This window comes from Hippopotamus amphibius, chromosome 2 (assembly GCF_030028045.1).
Source record: "Hippopotamus amphibius kiboko isolate mHipAmp2 chromosome 2, mHipAmp2.hap2, whole genome shotgun sequence".
NCBI classification, from domain to species: domain Eukaryota; kingdom Metazoa; phylum Chordata; class Mammalia; order Artiodactyla; family Hippopotamidae; genus Hippopotamus; species Hippopotamus amphibius.
This window is the reverse complement of record NC_080187.1, coordinates 56,745,979-56,767,872: the sequence shown is the minus strand read 5'-3', so window position 1 is coordinate 56,767,872 and position 21,894 is coordinate 56,745,979. Positions and strand designations below refer to the sequence as shown.

Below are 21,894 nucleotides of genomic sequence, written 5' to 3'. Positions count from 1 at the left end.
GGACGGACGGACGGAGAGGACCCTCCCCAAGCCCCCCACGCCATGGCCGAGAGAAAGCAATCCGGGAAGGCGGCAGAGGACGAAGAGGTCCCTGCCTTTTTTAAAAACCTGGGCTCAGGCAGCCCCAAGCCTCGGCAGAAATTCTGTGGCATGTTCTGCCCAGTGGAAGGGTCCTCGGAGAACAAGACCATCGACTTCGACTCGCTGTCGGTGGGCCGGGGCTCGGGGCAGGTGGTGGCTCAGCAGCGGGACGTCGCCCACCTGGGCCCGGACCCGCAGCCGCCGTACTCCCGGCAGGGTCGGCGCGCCGGCGGGGAGCCATCTGTTGAATCGGGCCGGAAGGTGGAGATTCGGCGGGCCTCGGGCAAGGAAGCCCTGCAGAACATCAATGACCAGGTTGGTATGGGCGGGGGCCGGTGTTTGAGACAGAGGATGCGGCGTGGGGATCGCCCCTCCCTCGCCCCCCTTTTAGCTTGATGGAGAACCAAGGATCCCAGCGTGCCCACCGTCCTGCCCCGCCTCGAATATTGCTTCCTTGCCTGTGCACACTCACCCCACCCTACCCGACCCTTCTCCGTGCCGAGTGCCGAAAGGCTCGGGCTCGGTGGTGGGCGGCTGTGTGCCCACAAAGGCTGCCCGCGCCTCCCTGGGCCTGACTGGTGGGGGGTTGGGGTAAAGGATGGGCCTATCCCCGCCGGGGTGGGGGTGGGGGTGGGGGTTCGCATGGCTGGAGGGGGAAGGGACGGACCGCGTTTCCATTCTTCTTAAATCCTCCGGGGCGGCTTCCGATTGCAGCTGTGGCTGGCTGCCCCACCCTTTTTTGATGCAGCTCCGAGCGTGCAGTGAAGGGTTCGCGTGCAGGCCGGCGGGCTCCCCGGGGGTCAGGAGGGGCGGGGGCCTCGACGGCTGCGCCCCGCCGCGCCCTGCACGCTCTCCCAGCGCTGCTCCTCTGGCGCCCTCCGCGCTCGCGTCCCGAGCTCGGAGGCCAGGACCATGGTCAGCGCCTCCCCCGGACCGCAAGGGAGAATCTATCTTGTCACCCTGACTCCTGTTCGCAGCGCGAGAAGGACCCAGGAGGCAGTGGAATCACGCGAGGAAACCGCGACGCTCCTAAATAGCCCATGTGGAGAACAAAGTTCCGCTAAGTATCTCAGCAAGGGCTTCCCAGAGCGCTCCCCCAGCCACTGTTTGGGAGGGGCTGTAAAAAGAAAATGGAAAAACCCTCACATTTTGACTAGGCTGTCATAGATGGATTAGATCCCCTATACTGTGTTAATGAGGAAACAAAGAAGACCAATTTGGTAAACCTAATTTCAGAAAATGTTTGTCATCTCTGGCAAATATGTACAGTGTGCATTTTAAGTCTTCTCATACCACGTGTTTTTTTTTTTTTTTTAATCAGGGTGACCTTCACACTAGTGCAGTTTTTTTCCCTCAGCCTTAATTTCTCAAGTGATAAATTACTGTGTGAAAGGTTTCAACACTTGTTTGCTGTTTTTCTCCCATGACCGTTGGTGAAGACGAGAAATCAATGACTGCTTATTTATTGAATACCTATGGTATGCCTTGCTTTTCTGGGTAGGGTGAAGGTTAGCTATAAAAAGCTCAAGGTGATTTCTTCTTAAGGGTGTTCCGGAGTAGTTGGGAGTGGGCTGTACATGTCCACTGAGTGATAACAAGCATTTATTCGGCACTCAGGTTGTAGGCTCCCAGGAACTCATCAGAGAACACTTAAGGGTTGATGACAATGGCCCGAACACATTACTGTTTCCTGATGTGGTACAGAGTTTTGCAGCTTTTGACTTTTATAGGACCAGTTCTAGGACAGATAAACCATTTGCTGTCACTTTCAAATGACAGCTAATTAATTAATTCCTCCACCTGCAGCCCTGTCCTCTGATTTATGCACATGGGAGGGGGTACCTGCTACCCATATTTCACTATGAGTCAACCAGAAGAACTCAATCCAAGAACTGGCTTTGTTCCAAGTGATCAGACAATTGAAGTAAAAGTTCCTAATAATGTGACTTATTACTGAAAGCTGAGTGATGTGAAACACTTCCCTGTGTGAATACACTGGGTGAGGGCCAGACCATGATTTGTATAGTATCTTCATCTTCAGCTAGTTGTGATGGTAATCCTGATGTCCTAAAGGGAGCAGAAAAATGCCTTGAGATAAGAAAGAGATCATTTAGAAAATGGCAGATCAGAGGACAGAGGTTGAAAGTGACCACCTTTATAATGATGGCAAGGAATTAAAGCTCAAGCTTGAAAGGCAAAGTTTCACTGGGTTGAATAACACATCTCTTTTCCTGTCCATTTAGAAGCTTGGATGTTTGACCGTCAGAGCTACTTGTTTGAACACTCTCTGAATTTAATAGAAATTCTAAATTGTAGACCTAGGGCACATGGAGGGGGAGATTTGAAGAGGAAATACCCAACCAACACCCCAGGCAGTTTTAGCCTCTGAAAACCCACATTTGCTTTGGGTATCCAGTTACTAGTAACAGAGGGTGATTCTGGCTTGGTCTTTCATCAGCCTTCCCTGAATCTTCATTTTCAATGTTGCCTTATCACATAAAAGCTGTTCCTGTGGGAGTTTTTTTTTTTTTCATTCATGACTAAGAGCATTTACCAGGATCAGTGTTTGAAGATTTCATGTCTATACAAGAGAGAAAAGGGATTTGTGGTTCTATATCTATATCTATATCTATATCTATATCTATATCTATCTATACCTATATCTATGCTTATTTCCAAAAGCATGGTTGGATCCATCACTTTGACTGAATTGAGTAGCCATTACTTAGTTTTCAGCTAATGAGCAAAGTAACTACCAACATCTCAGGGCATTCCTATCTGAAGCCCTGGAACAGACAGAGGTGGAGGAGAACGAGAGTGAGTGGGTCTTGGGGCCCCTGTCTCATGTCTCCCTCCTCCCCTAAATCTGTATTTATATGTGTCATTATTGTATTGTCAGAAGTGGCTTTGTCTGCTCTAGGGGTCGTGCTGTTCTTCTAGCAAGGCTTTGGGAAAGGATGGTACAGGCTTCCTTAGCCCAGATGCCACATGGCTTGTGGGAGATGAGGGGAGGTTGACAACTTGCATTTGCATTTGCGGGTTGGCATCAGAAAGCAATGGGTGTGGCTTGGGCTGGGTTGGTAAATTGTGGTGAAAGGAAAGAGCCTGTGTAGTGAATGTGAATGAGGAAAGCTATCTCATTAGTCTCTTTTCCTTTGTGTGCTTGGGGATGTTCACCTTGGGTTGCAGTGAGGTTAAGTTGATCACCACCCATGAAGGACTCTGAGCTTCTTGGAACAGAGAGCAGAAGGACAGCATGTTTGGCCTAATTCTCCTTGCCAGTGCTCAGGGGTCCCCCAGCCTCCTCCCTTCCTCCTAGGAATTCCCTCCGTTCCACCTCAGACACAGTTTAGCCAGAACCAGCTGTTCACCCGGGGATACTAGACCATGAGCATCCCTTCCAAAGTGGCTCCCAGGCTCTTTTCCCAGCAACAAACAACCTGCATAGACTAGAGTATCAGGGGAGTTATTCTCCACTTCCCTAGGGCAGGTGCCAATGAATGAACTATACGAGATTGCTGCTGAACTTGACAAAATACCCAAGTCTGTAAAATGCTTTCTGATAATCCCTTCCATTCTGTGTCACCATGCCTTCTCCCCATGTTGAGTATCTTCCCAGCCCTGGGTGCCCGGTGATTCTGCTGCCCTCTTACTGTTCGATACCACTCCTGCACCATCCTGATGGTGATGCTCATTCTAGATCTTTCTTTCTTCAAAAGCAACGAGTTCTGAAATCACTCTCTTCTCTTTTGCATCCCCTACCCCCATTCAAAATCTCTTCCTTAGGACTTCCATGGTGGTCCAGTGGTTAAGACTTCACTTTCCAATGTAGGGGGTGTGGGTTCGATCCCTGGTTGGGTTGGCCCACATACATCATGGCCAAAAAACCAAAACGTGAAACAGAAGCAATATTGTAACATATTCAATAAAGACTTTAAAAATGGTCCACATCAAAAAAAAAAATCTCTTCCTCATATTAATCTTAGCTAGAGAGAAATCCCAATGATTGAAGGCATCCATTTCTTATGTGAGTAACTGATACACAAGTTGTCCCTAGAGATACTTGTTTGATAATAGACTAGCCTGTTCAACAAAATAGATGTCTAGTTAGCAGGATGTGTGGTGGAGATTTGGCTGGGAGCCTAGAACAAGGGCATTAATTTGATATTTTAGAGGCCACATAGTTTCAAAAGGGGAGACATAAATATGAATATTCGTGTGTTCAGGATTCCAAATAAACCTAAGACCTATCTGGGTTCGAAGGAGGAGGGGTACTTGGGGAGGAGAAGAACACTGTGATGATGCATAATTACTGGTTACGGTTACTCGATTTCCTAAATGATCATAGAATTAGTTAAATTTTAAAAAGTAATCGTGGTGAAATACACGTAACATAAAATTTACCCTCTCAACCATTTTAAAGGGTACAGTTCAGTCATGTTAAATATATTCATACTATTGTGCAACCGACCTCCAGAACTTTTTCATCTTGCAAAACTGAAACTCCATGCTCACTAAACCATTAACTCCCCCTCCCCCCAGCCCCTGACAACCACCCTTCCACTTTCTGTCTCTATGAATTTGACTCCTCCAGGTACTTAATATAAGTGGAATCACAGTGTTTGTCTTTTTGTAACTGGCTTCTTTCACCTAGCACAATGTTCTCAAAGTTCATCCACGTGGTAGCATGTGACAAGATTTATTTCTTTTTAAAGGCTGAATAATATTCCTACAGTTAGTTAAATTTTAACAAGTTATTGATGATTGAAAAATCTGTTACTCAACAGATCTGCAATGAATTCGTTGTGAGAGGAAGTAAGAGGAATCACAGTTGGGATGAGATAGACTCACCCAGCCTGGGACCCAAGGCCTGAGTAGAAGAAAACTCCCACTAAAAACCTCTTCCATCTTCCCTTCCTTGTAGCTTGAGGGTGGAGAGAATTGCTGTTATTGACAACGTCTGGCCATGACCTCTTGAACATTGCATGGTTCACAAACTTGTGGGCCATGGAAATCAGGCACAGGCTGGGCATTTTCCCATCCTAGGTAAAGACAAGCTAGGTATTCTTATGGGTCCCCTGGTGCCAGTGTTCCTCTCTACTTCTTTGAGAAAGAAGGGAGAGTCAGACTTGATCATGGATTCACATGTGTACTACCATTGAATGTCCGATCTTGAAAGAGACCTAATAATTTTTGATCACCTCACTTTAAAGGTGGAGAAATTGATGTCCAGAAAGACAGTGCTTCACCCTGCGGAACTCAGGTGACAGTCCCACGAGTAGGATGAAGATGTCTCACTGCTCTGTCCCGCTGCAGTCCTATACCAGTAAAACCCTGTTATTTATGTAGCACTATATAACTCTAGAATGCATTTGTGGGAAGAGGTGTGCTTCACATCCTGCTACTCCACCATCTTTATTGCTCGCTTCTATGTCCTTTTTTACCTTCTAGGTCCTGTATTTTAGAATGTGTAGAATATATTATTTTAAAAATTGTCCCCCAACCTTCTGATATAGGCATTTTTCCCTTTCTGTAAATAAGGACACAGAGAGGCAGTGACATTTCCTGATCTATTCCAAGGTCTTGCTATTTAATAAGTGCTGGAACTAGGATTTGAACCAAGGTTTCCTGACTTAGTCCCTTATTTCTTCTTGCAAGACAGTATTCTATGACTCAGTTCCACTGTAGAGATAGTTAGTGAACTTAAAAGTACAATTTAGCTTTCTAGGCAAAATATTTCATATCCCATTAAACTTTATATATTCTATGGGGTATGCCCTGTGTTAAATGCTTGCATCATCATTTAAAAAAAATTTTATCAGCATATAGTTGATTTACAATGTTGTGCTAGTTTCAGGTGTAGAGCAAAGTGAATCAGTTATACATATACATATATCCTCTCTTCTTAAAAAAATTTTATTGGAGTATAGTTGCTTTACAATGTTGTGTTAGTTTCTACTGTACAGCAAAGTAAATCAGCTATACGTAGACACATGTCCCCTCTTCTTTGGATCTCGTTCCCATTTAGGTCACCACAGAGCCCTAAGTAGAGCTCCCTGTGCTATACAGTAGTTTCTCATTAGTTATCTATTTTATACACAGTATCAGTAGTATATATATGTCAATCCTAATCTTCCAATTTATCCCACCACCACCTCCCCTTTCTCCCTTGGTATCTTGTCTTATTTCTGCTAAGACAATTTTATTAAATAGGTACTACTATTATCCATATTTTGTAAAAGAAATACCTGAATGTCAAAGAAACTTGCTAACTAAAAGCCAGAGGCAGAATTTGAACCCACATCTGTGTGACTAAAGAGCATCTTAATCGCTGTGATGTACTGAATTGCTTTCGACATTAATTATTCTTTTCTCATTTTATCTCTGAAGAATTAACTATTGCAAAACTAGTCCTGAGCAGTTCTGAGAATCTACTTTTTTTTTCTGTTTTGCAATGTGTTCTTTGAAGCCATTTATGAAAGAGACCATTGATCTGTCTTTATGGATGTGCCCTACACTGTTGATATTCTGTCCATCATTTTTTTAAACACAAGACACGGTTTTAAATATCACTGGGACAGAGGCCAACCCTGACATTATGAATGACAGGCTTTTCTAAGATTAGAGCAATGTGATGACAATGTGATTTTCCCACTTGATGTAAATCATGAACTACAAGAAAATAATGAGAGAGTCAATAAAAACATTGGCAGATGTGTTGATGGACACTTGAGTTGGGTTGGTTGCAGCCTGTGGCCCAGGCTGGTAGCTTAGGGCAAGAGCTGCACACAAATATTGCCTTGAAGGGAAAGCACCTGGTCTTGAAGGTGACTTGGGGTTTGCTTTTGAGACATACAGACAGCTGGCCTGGGCTCTGATTTTGAGGCAGCTCCCTGGTGGAAAGAACTCTGAGCTAGGAGTTAGGAAGCCCAGCTTATAGTCCTGGCTTTGTCTTCACAAGCTGTGCTAACCTACATGGTCACCTACCTGGTGCTGTCATCGGGCCAGGATTTACCCTCTAAGGCTCCTTCTTCCATTTCCACTAAAATCTCTGAAAGAAAGCTGTGCTGTTCCAGGCTGTTCTTCTTTTTCTTTCTTTTTTTTAAGAGAAGTAAAATTCATGTAACATAAAATTCTTTTTCACCATTTTGAAGTCTACAATTCAATGACTTTTAATATGTTCACAATCTTGTGCAACCATTACTATTGTCTAATTTCAGAACGTTTTCATCACTCCGAAAAGAAATCCTATATCTCTTAAGCTATCACTTCCCAATCCCCCATCATCCCAGCTTGTGGCAACCAACCATCAACTTTCCTCTCCATAGATTTACCTGTTCTGAACACTTCACATGAACGGAATCATGTGACATGTGGCCTTTTTAAATTAATTAATTAATTAATTGGCTGCGTTGGGTTTCTGTTGCTGTGTGCAGCGAGCAGGGGCTACACTTCATTGCGGTGCTCGGGCTTCACAGTGTGGTGGCTTCTCTTGCAGCGGAGCACCTCTAGGCATGTGGGCTTCAGTAATTGTGGCTTGCAAGCTCTAGAGAACAGGCTTAGTAGTTGTGGCGCATGGGCTTGGTAGCTCCAAGGCATGTGGGATCTTCCCAGACCAGGGATCAAACCCATGTCCCCTGCATTGGCAGGCGGATTCTTAACCACTGTGCCCCTGTTATGTGTGAAGCCCAATATGTGGCCTTTTGTGTGTGGCTTCTTTCACTTAATGTAGTGTTTTCAAGGTTCATCCACATTGTAGCACAGATTGGCACTTCATTCAGGACAATATTTCTTAAGTTTTAGTTTGAACATATTTTTTTGGTTCTCTTGGGTGTATACCTAGGAATGGGACAGTTAAGTCATATGGTAATTCTATGTTTAACTTTTTGAGGAACTGACAAACTGTTTTCCACAATGGCTGCACCGTTTTACATTCCCACTAAGCCTACAAGTGCTTCAATTTCTGCATGTCTTGCACAACACATTATTTTTTTATTACAGCCATCCTAGTGGGTATAAAATGATATGCCATTGTGGTTTTGATTTGCATTTCCCTAATGAATAATGATGTTGAACATCTTTTCATATGCTTATTGGTCATTTGTATAGCTTTGGAGAAATGTCTATTCAAATCCTTTGCCCATCTTTAAATTGAGCTTTTTGTTGTTGAGTTGTAGGAGTTCTTTATATACTCTAAATACCAGCTCCTTATCAGATAAAAGGTTTGCAAATATTTTCTCCCATTCTCTGGTGTCTATTCACTTTTTGATAGTGTCCTTTGATGTACAGAAGCTTTTAATTTTAAGTCCAATTTATCTGTCTTTTCTTTTGTTGCTCAGGCTTTTGATGTTATATTATCCCTGGCTGTTCTCAAAACTGCCGGATCAACGGAAATTTGGCGAAGAAGTTCCAGGGCCTTGTTTCCTAGAATTGTATTCATGTAACTAAATTTTGTTGTTTTATGGGAGCTTTAAAATGCGTTTAGAATCGCATTTGCCACAGTGCAGTATTCTTGAGTGCTTCATGTACTGCCTAAGTCTGATCTTTCTGTCTCACAGTCCTGTTCATATAAAGAAAATGCATATTTGCACATATATGTAGTTATATATATTTTTAATGAAGTTGAAAATTTGTTTTCCAGACCAGTGATTTGGGAGTGGTAGGGATGATATTAAGGAGGGCAGTGACTAACGAGCTGTATTTAGGAAAAATAACTGAGAAACTAACTGAATTCAGTCTTTATTTGTTCTATTTCTTAGAAATAACATGACAAAGTACTATGTTTATTGTAGATTACACTGATATGCAACTTCACAAAAAATAAATCATTGAAAATCTTATTAGCTAGAAATAACCACTGATAACATTTTGTGTATTATACAGTCTTTATACTCCTACCAAAAGTGAATGAGAAATACTGTTTTTCAGTATCCCTGACATCACTGGTTATTATAGTTCCTGTAGATATTTCCCAAATTTATAGGTGACAAGTGGTATCCTGCTTTTTGCAGATTTTCCTATCAATGTATTCATATTTTAAACACTGATTCGTAAAAATCATATATTAAAATGGATACATTTTAAAATCCCTTGTTACATGTTTTTTCCTAGTTTGCACCTAATTTTTTTATGACCTTTATTTTTTGACATCCAAACTTAAATTTTACATAGTTAAGTCAGTTCATCTTTTCTGACTTTTTTTTTCCTGTCAAGATTATTACTTACTTGTAATTTCTTTTAAAATCTTTTTGGGTTTTGTGTTTTTTTACATTTAAATCTGGCAATTAATTTTTGTCTATAACTTGAATTAAGATATAACTTAATTTTTCAAGTCATTAGCCAATTGTCCTAACGGCATTTATTGAATAATTGATATTTCTTCACTTATTTTTTATATACTCAACTTTTTATATATGCCTGCATGTTTTTCGGCTTCCTACTCTGTTTCGTTAGTTTGCCTTACTAATTTCGTAGTGATTCATTACCACTTTAGTTACTGTAATTTTTTAAACAATTGATTATAAAATTAATTAAAATTGATTATAAAATTGATTAAAATTATATCAGTTTCAGGTATACAACATAGTGATTCAAAGTTTTTTTTTTTTTTTTGATTCAAAGTTTTTATAGATTATACTTCACTTATGGTTATTATAAAATATTGGCTTTATTCCCTGTGCTGTATTGTAACTTTTTAGTATCTTAATTTTCTTCATTTTTTTTTTTTTTCCACCATTCAACTGCATTTTCCATGAAAGATATTTTCAGTTACGGAAACCTGATATAACTTTTGTCAGAATTATATTAAATTTATATATCAAATTTAAGAAATTATTTTTAGGATAGTAAGCCTTTCTACCTCAGTTTATAGTATGTCTTGCAATTTTTTTCATGGTATTTTGTTCTATTCCTCTGACATTTTTTGTTACATTTATTCCCAGATGTTTTGTTGCTACTGTGCATGGAGAATTTCCCCATTATATTTTGTAGTTTTATGTTAATTTATAATAGATTGCTTTATTGAATTCACTTTGGGTTCTAATAGTTTTTGATTGATTCTCTTGGGACAGTTTAATTGTCTAGTATTACTTGTATGTTTTTTTTTCCAATGTCTTTATTTATTATTTCTCTTCCTGATCTGATCACATTGCTTCAACTCCTAGAACTATGTTGAATAATGGTGGTTTTATTAGGGTTCCCTGTTTGATTTCTGACTTTAATGAGAAGTTGAATGAGTTGGGTTTATTACTTGTTGCAGTGAGAGAGACCACACACGACAGGGAACCATGGGGCATCTGTACGGGGGCATTAGAAAGAGATTTGGGCTTTGATGGGGTGATTCTGGCAAGGGCCCAAGGAAGCAAGTATTCCCTCTGGACTGGGTGCTGTCACAAAGTGGCAACAATTCTGTGATCGGGTATCTTAATAACTCTTATCTTTACAAGGGCAGATTAGTCTGAGGCTGAAGCTGTGGTTGGTAAATAAGCAGTGAGCGCTCATATTAATTTAGATGGGCAGATTTTGTTTGGTATTTTGTGACTTGGACAATGTTCATATTTTATTAGATGTGATTTTCTGGAGGAGTCTCATCTTTATTTTGATCCATTGTGGTCGCTGAGTGGCCTTCTCTGATACGGATGCTCTGTGAAATTTACATTCGATAAGAGAACGCTCAGGCCTTGCTGTGAGTGCCAGGCCAGATCTCAGCAACTATTTTCTGTTTCTCAACATACTGTTAAAATCAGAGCTTGATGTGATAGAGTCTATTCTGTAGTGTTTTATGTCTGTTTCTATTTTAGAGATATCTTCCTGTCTTCCACTGAAGATGCCAAATAGTTTCCTGAACTCCCCTTCCCCACCCCCAGGAGGTGGTATCTCTTATTTCATGTTCTGTAACAATTTTTCATAATCTTGATTTTTTTCCTTTGTATTTACCTTCAATTCAGATGAGGTCACTTCAGAATTCATGTTTATAGCAGATGAGTGTGTGAACACTCTTCACCCTCATTCCCTGACTATGTGTACCAGTTGAATCTTTATTACGCTTAAGAGTTTGGGGATTGATTCAAATACCAACTCCTTGTCCAATTCCCATTTTCTGGTGCCGAAGTTGCAGACTTTGGCTTTCACTCTTCAGTTAAATTTCAAAAACAATTTTGGGGAACAACTTAAGGGTTGCCAAATTTTTATGTTGCCAAAATAGGGACACTAAAAAAAAAATCCAGCATAACTCTGTAGTATCATCTTCCAAAATGAAGAACATTTTTGCACTTAAAACTATTAAAGAGATAAACAACTCTCGAATTTAAACATATAGATGAATTGAACTTTATGAAAAATTAAATGTATTGTCCTTATTTTTCTCATTTTGACCTAGATTTGTGAATGCCTTGCCTGGGGCAGCGTGGCATTGGCTGCCAGGCCAGCATTCGTTGAGGTGGCATATCTCTTTTTTTAAAAAAAAAAGCATTTATTTTATTTTGGAGTAGAGTTGATTAACAACATTGTGTTAGTTTCAGGTGTACAGCAAAGTGATTCAGTTATGCATATACATGTATCTATTATTTTTCAAATACTTTTCCCATTTAGGTTATCATAATATATTGAGCAGTGTTCCCTGTGCAATACAGAAGGTCCTTGTTGGTTATCTCTCTTAAAGAGAGCAGTGTGTACATGTCAATCACAAACTCCCCATCTATCCCTCCCCCCAACCCTCCTCCCCCACCCCCCACCTGTGCGGTGGCATATCTTTTACCTCTCCTTGTCTGGCCTTTCCTGCACAGACTCTTTCCAGAAGTTTTCATCTCTGTTGGATAAAGAGAGATGACTCCTCCCAGGCCAGCATGGGCAATTGTTTTAAAATGCACCTGGGGTTTGTTTCAATCTGGTATGGGAAGGCACACAGACATGGAAATGACTGTCATGAAGGAAGGCGTTTTTATGCTCACAGGTTCTTAGAAACAGGAGGCAGAGCAAGCATGCAGGGCTACACGGGCAAGCGCCAGAGTGTGTCAGGAGGCAGTGGGAGCCATGGGATTGGCTAGTTTGGATAATTTTAGCGGGCCCTGGGACACAGGGGCTGTCTCTAGTTGTCTGACACCTGATTAAGGAAGGGGAAGTGGCCTTGTGAACTCAGCTTCTTCAACTTGAGCTTCTAAAAGGAGGTGGATGGGGTTATGGGTTCTGGATTGATTGGTCTGCATATGAAAGGTACACTCCCAGAATAGTCCAGGAATCTAGGAACTGGCTCACCCTGGGAAGGGCAGTCTCTCCAGGGTCAACAAGGCCCCAGATGTCCAAGGACTAGAAATACAGAACGTAAAAAGGCATGATTAATATACTAATACTAGCTGGCAATAGTAGACCTAAGATTATTACAAGATTCTGGCCTTACATGTATGTTGGTCTTAGATTTACAGAACTATTGGGTGTTTCTGTATTTGTATGATCTTTATTAGTATTTTAGTTGGAATGTTCCATCTAGGGTTTTTGACCTAATGCCTTTTTAAGTCTGGAAATCCGTAATCTGACTTTTAGTTCTGTAAAAAAAATTTTTTTTTATTGAAGTATAGTTGATTTACAATGTTATGTTAATTTCTGCTGCACAGCAAAGTGATTCAATTATATATATATGTACACATATGTATACACATTCTTTTTCATATTCTATAATTTGACTTTTGAAAACCTGATACATGTTCGGAGTTATAGACACAGTCACTAAAAGGAATGGAGCCAAAATCTGTCTATCACATTGCTGGGCTTTTAATTTATTTATATAAATGAACTACATTTCTTACAGGGCATAGGGTTATGCCAAAATTGGTAGCAAAGATGACTAGAAAAAAAATTAACTGCAAAAAGCTATTATCTACAGCTCTGCTCATTAAATATCCTCCAATTGCAGTGACAAAATTAGCAAAAAACAGGATTTCTGGGAAAGATCAGCTTTACCTACTGACCATAAATTCATCCAGTAAGCACATTAATCACTGCACTGTGGACTTAGCTTACCAATAGTACACCAGCAGAAGTATAGCTTTAAAATGTTAGAGAATTACCTGAGCAAATCACCTATTTCTTTAGAACTGCTTTCTCATTTGAAAAGTGGACATCAAAGTAGTGACCTCATGGGGTTATTAGGATGACTGAGTGGAGTATTGTATGTAAAATTCTTGGCCTATGATAGGGACTCTGCAATCTTAGCTGTTACTATAAAATGAATATGAGATGTATGTGTGTATAAATAATTAGAGCACCATTTGATGAGATCCATAGCAAAGGTATAGAGGCATTACTTAGAGCACCAAGGTGGGAAGAGTTTATTTTCATTTAATTGATGGCCACAAACTGCAAAAGGACTTTCAACCCTTTTCAGTACAAAGACAAACGCTCTACAGCTTCTCTCCACTCAAACCTTCCGCACTGTTTCCTTCTGCCTTCTCTCAGTGGATGACTCCACTTTATTCACTTGGAGGTAGAGGAGGAAGCAGATCTTCAGGGAAGAACCCACTTATTTTATCACCTTCCATCACTAGGACTGTCTTCCCTTCCCTTCAACTCACAGCAGAAAGAAGGTCACTACTCTGCCCATGGCCATCTGCTCATGTACGTCCTGAATACGTTCACTTGCCACCTCCGCAAACTGTCCGCCCCCATCACCACATGCTGGATCATTTCCATCAGCATATAAACATCCTTTACCATTTTCATTATCAAACAACAAAAGTAAAACTCACAGAATCCTCTCTTGGGCTTCCGTGGTGGTGCAGTGGTTAAGAATCTGCCTGCCAATGCAGGGGACATGGGTTTGAGCCCTAGTCCGGGAAGATCCCACATGCCTCAGAGCTGCTAAGCCCGTGCCCCACGACTACTGAGCCTGTGCTCTAGAGCCCATGAACCACAACTATTGAGCCCATGTGCCACAACTACTGAAGCATAGAGCCCATGCTCTGCAACAAGAGAAGCCATTGCAATGAGCAGCACAAGCACTGCAACAAAGAGTAGTGCTTAATACCAAAAAAGCAAATAACCCAATCCACAAATGGGCGGAAGACCTAAATAGACATTTCTCCAAAGAAGACATACAGATGGCCAACAAACACATGAAAAGATGTTCAACATCACTAATCATCAGAGAAATGCAAGTCAAAGCCACAATGAGATATCACCTCACACCAGTCAGAATGGCCATCATCACAAAATCTGGAAACAACAAATGTTGGAGAGGGTGTGGAGAAAAGGAAACTCTCCTGCACTGTTGGTGGGAATGTAAGTTGGTACAGCCACTATGGAAAACAGTTTGGAGGTTCCTTAAAAAACTACAAATAGAACTACCATATGATCCAGTCATCCCACTACTGGGCATATACCCAGAGAAAACCATAATCCCAAAAGAAACATGTACCATAATGTTTATTGCAGCACTATTTACAATAGCCAGGACATGGAAGCAACCTAAATGCCCATCAACAAATGAATGGATAAAGAAGATGTGGCATATATACACAATGGAATATTACTGAGCTACAAAAAGGAATGAGATGGAGCTATATGTAATGAGGTGGATAGACCTAGAGTCTGTCATACAGAGTGAAGTAAGTCAGAAAGAGAAAGACAAATATTGTATGCTAACTCATATATACGGAATCTAAAATGGTACTGATGAACTCAGTGACAAGACAAGAACAAGGACACAGATGCAGAGAATGGATGGAGAACTCGAGGTTTGGGGGGGTGGGGGGTGAAGGGGAAGCTGAGACGAAGTGAGAGAGTAGCATAGACATATATATACTGCTAACTGTAAAATAGATGGCCAGTGGGAAGTTGTTGTATAACAAAGGGAGTTCAACTCGAGGATGGATAATGCCTTAGAGGACTGGGACGGGGAGGGTGGGGGGGGAGTCGAGGGAGGGAGGGAATACGGGGATATGTGTATAAATACAGATGATTGAACTTGGAAAAAAATGGTTAAACTGGTAAATTTTCTGTTGTATATATTTTGCCACAATAAAAAATTTAATGAAGAAAAAAAAAAAAAGAGTAGTCCCCCTCCCCATCACCCCTGCTCTCCACAACTAGAGAAAGCCCGCGTGCAGCAACAAAGACCCGAAGCAGCCAAAAATAAATAAATAAATAAATGATTTTAAAAAATTAGACAAAAAATTTTCCTACAAAATCCTCTCTTGACCCCACAATCCTCTCCAGATCCTGCGATTCTTCTACTCTTAGCAAACCTCTCTGACGTCTAATCTATATGTGCTGTCTCTGTTTCTTCATCTCCCGTTCACTGTTTTAAAAAAATGAACTTTATATACATCACACAAGAATATATTATTAAGCATAGAGATAAGGCTAAAGCCCACTTTGACCATTCTCCCCATCCTGGCCCCCTCCTCTGACCAGAGGTAACCAAGATTTATCCACTCCTTTGTATCCTTCCAGGCTGTTTCCTATATATTTACATGTGCACATGTCCTTGGAGAAAATGTGTAGTGTTATTTGTGCGTGTGTGTGTGTGTGTGTGTGTGTGTGTGTTGCATAAAGATACCACTCTGTATTGGCAGCTGTTCCTTTTCTCTCTGTGTGCTTCAGAGGTCTGTGTTAATGTATATAAATTTTGTTCGTTCCTTTAAACTCACATTCTTTTAACTGCTGATATAAATAATCATTGCTACTATTTATTGTGTGCTAACCATGTCCTAAGCAGTGAGCCTGGGGAATAGGTATTATTGTCTCCATTTTAATGAGGAAATTGAGGCAGAAAACAACTAAGTAATTTGTTTAAGTTTATGTGCTCAGGAAGTGATGAAGTTAGGATGTAAAATCAGGCATTTGGCTCCAGAGTCTGTGCTCCTAACCATGACATAGTTCTAGAGTATGAATACGCCGTGGCATATTTAGCCATTTTTCTGTTGTTTCCAGTTTTTATCGATAATAAACGATGCTTCGGGGGCATCCTGCACATACTTGCTTGTTTGTGAGGGAGTGTGACTGTTAGTCTCTGGTAGACCCCGCGTAGTGAAACTTCTGGGTTCTGGGTAAGCACGTCTAACATTATTATAGATACTATCAAATTGCCCTTGAAAGGGACTGTCCTTTTCACACTCCCATCAGCCATATAAGAGCATACCTGTTTCCCCATGATCTCACCAACCCTTGATAACAGAGTTTAAAAATTTGCCAGTCACATAGGTTAGAAATGGTATCTCATAATTTTCACTTGCCTTTGTCTGAGTGCTAGTGGATAGAACATATTTTCATATGTTTACTGGTCATGTATAGTGTTTCTTTTGCAAACTGCCTGCTTATAATCTTTACCCATTTTTCTGTGGGAATATGTGTCTTTTTCTTTTTGGCTTCTAAGAGTTGTTTATGTATTTGGGATACCACAACTCACTCTTCAACCCACTCCAATATGACTTCTGTATCTACCGAAACTCGTCAAGATCATAGCACTTTCCTTGGAGTGGATTCAATGGACCCTTTCCTGTTATTATCTTACTCTATAACCCAATGCTTTATGACAGTGCCCACTCTAGTGGGTTTGAGGACAATTGGGGCTGGTAAAGGGAAAAACATGACCACTAGATGGCAGTAGCACACGAGCCTTTTTGGGCGGAGCTTTGACACGTTGCTTGAGAGGGAAAGCCCCACCCAGAAGGCGCCCTGGGGGACAGAGGTGTGGGCTGCCACCCAGAAGGGAAAGAGGGCAAGGGAACTCCTGGGGGAGAGGGGCATCGTACTGGGTGGGGGTGGAAGCTTATGACTCTAGGTGATGTTGCTCAGCAGCACAGTTGTGTGTCTGGGTCAGAGCCTCAGAAGGGCAGCAGCACTTCGGCGTCTTCTATAGACACAAAGTTTTTTAAAATTTATGGCTAGCAGATGTTGGGTGCAGTTTTTCAGGATATGCAAAGTAGGCAGGCTTTAAATGGCTGAAAATATGCTTATTGGGGCTATATTTAAAGCAATTGGATGTGTAAAAATTTGAATTTGGTGCTGGTGGGCTTTGAGCCAACAGTCCCGGTGTACTGTAAAGAAGTAAATAATACAGGGGCCAAGATAGAGGAGCAAACTTGAACCCATTTATTTAATACTCTCTTGTTTTGAACCGCTCTTCTGATTTCTGTAATGCTACTCTCCCTGGTTTTCCTCCTAATCACCAGCCTCCCTCTCAGTCTTCTTTGCTGACTCACACTCTTCTATCTGTCCTCTAAATCAGTGCTTCTCAAACTTTTTGCACTCGGGATGACTTTACATTCTTAAAAATTATTGATGACCCCAAAGAGCCTTTGTTTTTGTACGTTATAGCTCTCTGTATTTACCGTATTAGAAATTAAAGCTGGGGATTTTAAAATCTTTATTATTTCATTTAAAAATAGCAATAATAAACTCATTACCAGTTGACATAAATAACATGTTTTACATGAAAAGTGACTCAAAGAACCTTCTGATACGTCAATTTCATCTTCGGCATCTTTAAATGTAGACAATATGGCTGTGTGGTTAGAAAATGAGTCTTTTAATCTCGTTTTCTTTTTTTTCCTTTTTTTTGGCTGTGCCACGCAGCTTGTGGGATCTTAGTTCCCCCAACAGGGATTGAACCTGCACCCTCAGCAGTGAAAGCAGAGTCCTAACCACTGGAGCACCACAGAATTCCCCTCTAATTTTTTTAAAGCTAACAATCCATCTTTAAACATAATAAAAGTATTATAAACAGATTTTCTTTTATTTTAAAATAAAATATTCTAAATAATGTCAGGTAAAATTTAAAATTTAGAAAATGGTTTAAAAATTTTAAAACATTATTGCAAAATAAGGAACAAAGTATACTTAGTTCTAGTTATGTTTCCACATAGGCTAAAGAAAACTTTGGGATTTCAAAATAATTGCTTATATAATGATAATGAGACTACAGAGATTATAGCAGGTATAACTGGTAACAGCTTTAGAGTAGAAGCCCTGAGAAGAGAGTTAATCTCTAAAAACACACATATTGATAATGTAAAAAAAAAAAGAAAATTCTGCATGTAATTATCCAGTTTTTTTTCCCAGCACCATTTGTTGAAGAAATTTTTACCCTATTGAGTATTCTTGGCTCCTTTGGCAAGTATTAGTTGATCTTATATGCAAGGATTCATTTCTGGGCTCTAGATTCTGTTCCACTGGTCTGTCTGTTTTTAATGCCATTACCATACTGTTTTGATTACTATAACTTTGTAATTTGAAGTCAGGAAGTGTTATGCCTCCAGCTTTGTTCTTTTCTTAGGATTGGTTTGGCTATTTGGGGTCCTTTGTCATTTCATACAAATTTTAGAATCTTTTTTTTCTATTTATGTGAAAAATGCCATTGAAATTGAATCTGTAGATGGCTTTGGGTAGTATGGTCATTTTAACAATATTAATTCTTCCAATCCATGAACACAGAGTATCCTTCCATTTATTTGAGTCTTCCTCAATTTTTTTCACCAAAGTCATATAGTTTTTAGTGTACAGATCTTTCACCTCCTTGGTTAAATTTATTGCTAAGTATATGATTGTTTCTGATGCTATTGTGAGTGGGATTGTTCTTTATTTCTTTTTCAGATAATTCTTAGTTGGCATACAGAAACGCAACTAACTTTTGTATGCTGATTTTGTATCTTGCAATTTTACTGAATTCCTTGTTAAATTCGAATAGTTTTTGGTGGAGTCCTCAGGATTTTCTACATATAAGGTCATATCATCTACAAACAGAGACAATTTTACTTTTTCTTTTCCAATTTAGATGGCTTTTATTATTTTCTTCTTGCCTAATTGCTCTGTCTAGGTCTTCCAGTGCTAGGAGGTATTGAGTATGATGTTAGTTGTGGACTTATCATAAAATGCCTTTATTATGTTGAGGTATGACATCCTTCTATACTGATTTGAAAGTTTTTATTATAAAAGGACATTGTATTTTGTCAGAAACCTTTTCTGTACCTATTGAGATGATCATGTTTTTTAATCTTTAATTTTGTTAATGTGATGTATCACATTGATTGATTTGCAGATGTTGAACCATCGTTGCATCCCTCAAATAAGTTCCACTAGAGGTTCTTTTTTTTTCTTTTTTTTTTTTTAGTGAAAACTTTTATATTTAGAATTGGCCAGCTGAACTTAGTTTAGATGATCCCAGTTTTGTTCGAAGCATCCAAAGCACCATAGTCAGGAGCCAGTCGAACATGTGCCTTCTTCTCTTCATCAGGCCTGATCAGGGTGTTCACCTTAGCCATGTCAATGCCATAGAGCTTCTTCACAGCCTGTTTAATTTGGTGCTTGTTGGCCTTGACATCCACAGTGAACACCAGTGTGTTGTTTTCTTCTATTTTCTTCATGGCTGACTCAGTGGTGAGGGGGATCTTGATGATGGCTAGTGGTCGAGCTTGTTTCCCCAGGGGTGCTCTTCGAGGATATTTGGGTTGCCTCCTGAGCTGCAGTGTTTTGGGCCGTCGGAAGGTGGGTGACATCTGGATCTTTTTTTTTTTTTTTGTGGCTGTGGATGTCTTTCAAAACTGCTTTCTTGGCCCTCAGAGCATTTGCTTTGGCTTCAGCTTTGGGAGGGACAGGGACTTCCTTCTTGGCTTTCGGTGCCATCTTCATGAAAAGGAGATTCTTTTAACGTGCTGTTGAATTCAGTTTACTAATATTTTGTTGAGAATATTTGCATTTATGTTAGTTAGGAATATTGGCCTGTAGTTTTCTTTTCTTATAGTGTCCTTAAAAGGCTGGGTATCAGGGTAATGGTGACCTTGTAAAATAAGTTTGGGAGTGTTCTCTCCTCTTCAGCTTTTGGAAGGATTTGAGAAGGATTGGTGTTAATTCTTCTTTAAATGTTTGATAAGTAGTCACCATGGAAACCATCTTGTCCTGGGCTTTTTGTTGTTGTTAAGAGGCTTTTGACTACTAATTCAATTGCCTCACTCATTAGTTTGTTCAGATTTTATATTTCTTCATGATTCAATCTTGATAGGTTCTCTGTTTTTGGAAATTTATCCATTTCTTCTAGTTTGTCCAGTTTATTGACTTCTAATTGTTCATAGTAGTCTCTCATGATCTTTTGAATTTGTATGGTAATCAGTCTCCTCTATCATTCATGATTTGTTTGACTTCTCTCTCTTTTTTACTGAGTTTCCTGAGCTAAGGGTTTGTCAATTTTGCTTATCTTTTCAAAAGTCAGGTCTTAGTTTTGTTGTTGTTTTTTTCTATTGGTTTTATGGTGTCTATTTCATTCATTTCTGCTCTGATCTTTGTTATTTCCTTCATTCTGATAACTTTGGGCTTAGTTTATTTTTCTTTTTTAGATCCTGAAGGTATAAACTTAGGTTGTTTATGATTTTTTAAAGATGTAGGTGTTTATCTTAGAGAATGTTCCATATGTGCTTGAGAAGAATATATATTCTTCTGCCATTGGATGGAATGTTACATAGGTGTTTGTTAGGTCTATTTGGTCTAGAGTATAGTACAGATCCAACATTTTCTTGTTGATTTTGAGTGGATGATCTATCCATTGTTGAAAGTGAGGTAATTGAAGTCCCCTATGATTATTGTACTGTCGTCTATTTGCATAATACATTTAGGTGCTCCAATGTTGGCTGCATATATATTGTTATATAACGTTGATGAATTGATCCTTTTATCATTACATAATGACCTAGCAGGAGGGTGAAGAATATATTAGAGGTGGGATAAGTCTGGTGGTGAAATGACTAAAAGAAATTAAGGAGCAGCAGCCAGAGGAATAGGATGAATTGCAGGCAAGAGTGATAGCATGGTAGATAGAGCACTGATTTTGGAGCCATCTAGAGCTGAGGATGAGTCAGTTATTTAATTCTGGGTCTCAGTGTAATGAATGTACTGGCTCTGGAGCCAATAAGAAAAAAGATACAACCCCTCTTCCACAGCATCATTGATTAACCATAAGGATTGTAGAGGTACAGTGCCTGGTATTAGCAGGTGCTTAAGCAATGGCTGTATTATGTTAATATTTAAAAGTTAAAATAGAGAAGGGAGGGAAGGAAATTGCAGAAGGTGCAGGATGGTCAGTAGTGTCCAATGCAGAATAAAATGAAGTAAAATGAAACCTGAAAGGGACCACTGGTTGTCTGCTAAGCTCTGGTCTCTGTGGGAGCAATCTTGGCAGAAGGCGGGTGGCAGTTGCTGTGTGCTGTGAGGTTGAGGAGATTGGGAGTGAGGTGGTGGGGGTAGTTGGGGGATCACATTTTGGTGTCCTTAGGAAAGACAGGAAGTTTGCTAGGGAGGCAGGCACAGGGAGGATCCTTGTGTGTAAGTTCATTTGCTTTTTGTAAGGTGAGGAACCCTGATCATATTTGTGTAGTGAGAGGAAGGTCCTAAAAGGAGGGCATGACTGATAGAGAGTGGAGAATGGTTTCCTGATAAGGGAGGGAGGGGTTGACTTCAAGCATAGAGGTGAATGTGGTTGCCTGGGGATGATCAGTGCTTTCTCTTGCAGCCGGAAAGAGACTGTGTGAACCCAGGGATGGGGTTGAAGGTGAAGAGAGGCACTTGAGGGAGTTTGTCTCTAGTTGGCTCAATTTTTTAGGTCAAAGAGGAGGGGAGGATGTCTTCCAAGGGCAAGAGGGGTCAGAGTGGACTTCAGGAAAGGAGTGAGTTTTGGTAAAATCATTTTTTATTGAGATATAATTCACATAGCATAAGATTTTACCCCTTTAAAGTATATAGTTCAGTGATATAAATTTATTCACAAATTGTGCAACCATCACAATATCTGCCTTCAAAAAAGTTTTATCATCCCCCAGAGAAACCCATTAAATA

General features: G+C 40.1%; 1 protein-coding gene and 1 pseudogene across 1 annotated transcript in view; one reads left to right on the top strand and one right to left on the bottom strand.

Annotated features, from left to right (window-relative positions):
* Nucleotides 1-17: 17 nt before the first annotated feature.
* DPYSL2 (dihydropyrimidinase like 2) overlaps nucleotides 18-21,894 on the top strand; it is a 114,192-nt gene continuing 92,315 nt past the window's right edge. The window contains exon 1 of the mRNA XM_057721928.1: nucleotides 18-396. Coding sequence (XP_057577911.1) covers nucleotides 43-396 — 354 coding nt within the window. The 5' untranslated portion in view covers nucleotides 18-42. The remainder of the gene's footprint in view (nucleotides 397-21,894) is intronic.
* On the bottom strand, nucleotides 19,224-19,695 carry LOC130845145 (60S ribosomal protein L23a-like; annotated as a pseudogene).